Genomic DNA, 5777 nt, shown 5'->3' with positions numbered 1-5777 from the left:
AAGAAGGAGAACCCAAAGAAAAACATATAGGCATCCCCCTGAATATTAACCTTCATCAGGCGATGAAAGGAGACAGAGACAGAGACCCACATTGAAGCCCCGGACTGAAATTTCAAGGTCCAAATCAGGAGCAGAAGGAGAGAGAGCACGAGCAAGGAACTCAGGACCGCGAGGGGTGCACCCACACACTGAGACAATGGGGAAGTTCTATCGGGAACTCACCAAGGCCAGCTGACCTGGGTCTGAAATAGCCTGGGATAAAACCGGACTTGCTGAACATAGCGGACAATGAGGACTACTGAGAACTCAAGAACAATGGCAATGGGTTTTTGATCCTACTGCACTTATTGGCTTTGTCGGAGCCTAGGCTGTTTGGATGTTCACCTTACTAGACCTGGATGGAGGTGGGAGGTCCTTGGACTTCCCACAGGGCAGGGAACCCTGATTGCTCTTTGGGCTTTCGAGGGAGGGGGACTTGACTGGGGGAGGGGGAGGGAAAGGGGAGGCGGCGGTGGGGAAGAGACAGAAATCTTTAATAAATAAATAAATAAATCTAAAATTCTGTTTTCCTCCATTGGATGGAGTGATGTAGTTTTTCTTAAGTACAGGGGCTCCCTCAGATTCCTTTTCTATAGAAGCTTTCCATGTTCTCTGGTCTGAGAAGGACCCAAAATACCCAAGTGTAGCTCCCTGCTTGGGTTCCTGAGGATCTGAGCCAATACAAGAAGAAAGCATCTTCCACATGGAGACCAGGAGAGGTTGAGATGCTCCCTGTCCCCAAGGGAGCAGACAGCTGGCTCCTGGCTCAAAGGACTAGTTCATTTGTAAGGGAATAACATACATAGAACATCTAAAAAAAAATACCCATTAAAAAAAACCTCTCAAAATAATGCCCCCAAACACATGTGATTAGTCCTAGCAGTGTCAAAGAGTCAAAAGCCGGGAAATAAAATGAGGGTGGGGTACACTGGGTTTGGGGGTTGTTGTTTGCTTTCTTTTTTGATCCAGCTGGCAGCCTGCAGGTATGTTCACTCTAATAGCTCACAGGCCAGCACATTTGTCAATTAGATAGTTTTCTCAACCTTAAGTTAAAAAAAAAATATGGAGGAAAACCAGGTCTAATTGTTGTTTGTTTAACTCACATAAACAGGTGGATGATAAATGTCTTGGAATTAGAAAGCAATTTCGTCCTGGAATTCGTAATACAGTTTTTCTAGTCTAACATGTAACTGCTTCCACAGAGGCATCCCAAGTGTCCTGAAGAATATGTTAATCTCTTAATACAATGATAGCACTAAATGAGAACAGCCAGAGCCCAGGCAGAACAGAGGCTGCTTAGGTGTTCTGCTAAGTCTCCCAAGAGGTAAGAAGGAAGGGACCCATGGTCTTCCTATGCCCAGATAAGGACTTGGGATGGCAGCACAGCCCCACAAGCTCCGTCAAGAACACTCAGAAAGCCTGTGGTTTTCAGGTGTCGACACTTCAGAATACCTCAGGAAACTCTAAAACTTTCTGATTAAGTGGGTCTAGGGTAGTGGTGAGGCAGGTGTGAAGGTGTGTGTGTCTGTTCATCAGTACCTCCTCATACAAATAAGGAAGTCTGATCAGCTTGACTATATCTCGGGAAAATCCACATTTGTACTGGAGAGAGGGGTGACTGGTGAAGTAGGTCAGAAAAAGAAATCCCAATGAACTACTACTGGTGGCAAGAGAAGCAGATGATGCAACAGGGTATCAAGAACTAAGGCTGCCAAGTTAGTGTAGTCCCCAGGCATATTCCAGTCAGCACTGTGACCCTGAGTATACACAATTAGCTATTTCTGTCTTGTAAACAGATTTCCCAGAAAGATAAAGGGGCTTTTCAAAGGAGCAGAGATACATTTCAATACTCAGGCCTTTTCCAAACACTGGAGCTTACATAGATATAATGTGTCAGTTACATCATATCCTATCAACATCTTTCATAAAGGGCGAGTATGTAATGCAGAGCAGGAACCCAGCCTGGTGTTTAGACGTTGAGGAGTGAATCTCATTCTGGAGAAACACACACTAAGAACCTCCACAGTAGAAAAGGATGTGTGCCACCAGGTCTCCCACCCAAGGAAGGAAGCAGACACGGACGGGCATTTTTGGTTCTAAGTTCTACTCAACATACTTGTTTTTTACTCCTGATGCTTCAGTGTAACCATGACTCCATACTGCTGGAGCTCCAGATGCATCTCCTGCTGAAGGTTGGTCAATCTTGAAGCAGCGGATGTTACTAAGGAGAGAAAAGGCAGCAGGAATCATTAGGAGCAGTGGAGTATGAACTTTCACCTTTACCTAAGAAGTGAAAACTGTTAGGCCCTCTCCTCTTACCATAGTCTCTGCTGCATCTACTGTGAATGAAGTATTTATCGGCATCGAGAACCTGCTCCTCAGGGGCTTTAAGTTAACAGTGAGAACAAGGGCACAGGCCTGGCCTAAGGCGTAGTTTTCATGGTGACACTAAAGCAGTTAGAGACCGGCAGACTGTGCTACACGTCCGCTCTTCCCTCAGTCTTGGCATACATAAACACAACTTGGGAAAACAGTAAGATGTTTAGTTGGCAAGCTTGAGAACCTGACTTTGACCTCAGTATCTGCATAAACAGTTGTAATCCCAACATTGAGGAGGCAGAGACAGGATCCCTGGTCAGTCAGCCTAGCCTAATGGTGAGCTCTGTCTCAAGAAACAAAGTAGATGGCTCTTGAGGAATGAGGTTGACCTCTGGTTTCCAAGTGCATATGCACACACATGAACATGAACACATACATACTTAAATAAAACTAAACTTAAAAAGTTTAGTTGAGTTATAATTCTTAAATTGTGAACATCCATATTTGAACAGAATAAATATTACAGTTAAGTGATGGTTAGAGAATTCTGCAGTATTCATCCCCAAATCCATATCATCCATTCAAATAGCCAACAAAGGTTACTGAGAACTTGCCATTCCCTAGACCTTACAGTTTCCTCCTTGTATATCTAAACCATCTATATTAAGACAAATACGATACAGTGGACATATAAAATTACATTAATGAATTACTAGTTAACTACATGTCCTGAGATATGAGATTTAGTTTTCTCTCTGCTATTAAAGGGTCAGTAGGACTGAAACAAGGACGTGCCATAAGGAGTTAAAGCTCCCTGTCTCTAAAGCAGCCTGTCAGACAGTACCCAGTGCCTTTGGGCAGGAGTTCTAGCCCATGGGAAGGAGCCCTAAGAATGAATGCATATTATGTGGCAAACTGAAGCCTGCTCACTGTGTATTACCACTGGGATCTCTTCACAGTATCTGAGCAAAAGAGACAGTAAACACATGCATCATTTCATGACAACCTAATGCTTAACTCTTTTGGTCAAGACCACAAGAATTTTAAATATCAATATTCTTTCTAAGAACTGTAAGTATCACAGCTCAGACGGAAAGGGGTCCTAGCAGTTGGGAACCAGGGGATACTGAGTGTCACAGCTCGGGTGGAAGAGCGCTCTGGCAGTCGGGAGCCAGGGAGTAGCACAGGGCACAGAAAGTGTAGCAGCTTACAGCCCCGCTCTAGGGAAGGGTTCCCAATGTAACAGCTCTGCTCTGCAGGAATGGCTTCCCCAGAAGTTTTAAGTGCTTGAGTGTTGAAACTCTGTTCTGCTAGGGGAAGGTTTCCCCAGTGGAAGTGTTATTACAGTTCCCTCCACTCCATCTCTGCTCCGGTGAAAGACCGTCTTCACCCAAACGTTGTTCAAGAGATTCATTGGGAGGGAAGGATTCAGGAGAGGGGCTGCCTCTACCAGGGTGGAAGAAGAGCAGCTGCAAACTAAACAGCAGGGCTTCTTAGGGGTGGGGTTTCCACAGGGAGACAAGGGATTGTTTAGTTTAGTTGGTCTGGGGCAGAGACGGTTGATTTCAAAGCCAAACTGTTTCTTTCACTGGCCTTTTTAAGCTTGTTTGGCTCTAGTTTTGGGGCCAGGGCGTATTTCTTTCACTGATTCCGATTCTAGGGACAAAATGTGTTTCTTTGACACTGGTTTCAGAGTCAGGGCATGGTTTTTTTTTTTTTTTTTTGTTTTTTTGTTTTTTGTTTTTTGTTCTGAGTTCACAGCTAAAGTATTTCTTTCACAGGCTCGGGTCTCAGAACCAGAGTGTACTTCTTTCACTGGCTCTTGTTTCAGACCCAGGGTAGGTTTCTTTGGCTGGTCCTTTTACCCTACAAGAACCAGTTAAAATTTCACTAGTGTTCATTTTGGTTGTAGAAATACATGATTGCAATTTCTCTGGAATTAATAAGTTTGCTTGAATAAAAAGTTCTAAGGGCTGGAGAGGTAGTTCCGAGGGTAAAGCAGGCATGGCTGTGAGCACCTGTGCTGGTTTGGTAAGGGGGCTAGAGACAGGAGGATTTCTGGGGCTTGCTGGCTGCCAGCTTAACTACAGGTTCAATGAGTGTGGCAGAGGTCATCTGAGTGCATGTTCAGGTGTACACATGCCCCCAACACACACACACACACACACACACACACACACACACACACACCAGAGAATGACAGAGCAGGTCATCTGATTACATGTTCAGGTGTGCACATACCCCCAGCACACCACACCCCCCCCCCACACCCACACACACGAGTATACTCTCAATTACTAGCTATTCACTTTCTCACTTGGAAAACATAGGTAGTATTAATAAAATTAATTCTTAATTTCATAGTAGGCTATTAGGTCATCTTTTCAATGGTTTCGATCTTATCAATAAAAGAAAGGCAATTGTGGAAAATTCATTTACACTGTATGAATATATGCCACTGTATAGCTGAACAGAATAAGGTTAGGCAGGAAAGCCAAACTGGGAATGCTGGGAGGGAGAAAGGTGGAGTCAAGAATCAAAAATAAAAATGCATAGAGAAAGATGGGCATGCCACTGTGAGAAAAGGTACTAAGCCACATGGCAAAGCATAAATAAGAAAAATGGGTTAATTTAAATGTAAGAGTTAGCAAGTAACAAGCCTGAGTTATTGGCCAAGCATTTATAATTAACATTAAACCTTTGTATGGCTACTTGGGAGTGTCTTATGAGACAGAAACCTCTGACAACAAATAGAGCAGAAATGTTAGGCAACTACATCCACATAAAACCAGAAAGAGCTTGGGAAAGAGTTCTAGACACACAGAATCAGAGGAAAGAGTGACTTCCTAGTCTCATATCTCTCATGCTGGCCATAGTACAGGGATGCGTCTCCTGGCCTCAGCACCATGGGATAAGCCATATGGTCGGTTCCCACAGTCTTTCATGTTGACTATATTACAGAAAAGCGTCTTCTGGCAGTTGCCTGAGGGAGGGAGCTAGCTGGCAAAACAGGCTAAAGCCACTTAGCAGTATAAAGGCTCATGGAGTTAGAAAGGATTACAGATATACAGTAAAGAAAGATTCAGACAAAAAAACCCTTTAACAGGTTAAAGTGTGTTTAAAAACATACATAAGCTTAGGAGAGAGAAAAGAAAGAGTATATACAGTCATAGATTAAAAAATACAGTTTTAAAATAATCAAGTCCTTAAAAAGGGAGTAAAGTAATATAAAAGAAAAAAAGCCATGTAAAAATAAAAAAAATACCGCAGCATAGTACTCTAATGTGTATATATTCCACACTTTCTTCATCCATTCTTCCATTGAAGGGCATCTAGGTTGTTTCCAGGTTCTGGCTATTACAAATAATACTGCTATGAACATAGTTGAACAAATGCTTTTGTCATATGATAGGGCATCT

The 5777-nt window shown here is 43.1% G+C and overlaps 1 protein-coding gene across 1 annotated transcript in view; it reads right to left on the bottom strand.

The window, feature by feature from the left end:
• The window catches only part of Phlpp1 (PH domain and leucine rich repeat protein phosphatase 1), a 226459-nt gene that overhangs the window by 18173 nt on the left and 202509 nt on the right, over positions 1 to 5777 (bottom strand). Inside the window, exon 14 of the mRNA XM_050119746.1 lies at positions 2156 to 2260. Within this exon, the coding sequence (XP_049975703.1) occupies positions 2156 to 2260 (105 nt within the window). The remainder of the gene's footprint in view (positions 1 to 2155; positions 2261 to 5777) is intronic.

This window comes from Alexandromys fortis, unplaced genomic scaffold (genome assembly GCF_014885135.2).
Source record: "Alexandromys fortis isolate MF-2015 unplaced genomic scaffold, M_Fortis_MF-2015_v1.1 scaffold_96, whole genome shotgun sequence".
Classification (NCBI taxonomy): domain Eukaryota; kingdom Metazoa; phylum Chordata; class Mammalia; order Rodentia; family Cricetidae; genus Alexandromys; species Alexandromys fortis.
This window is presented reverse-complemented; position numbering and strand designations above follow the sequence as displayed.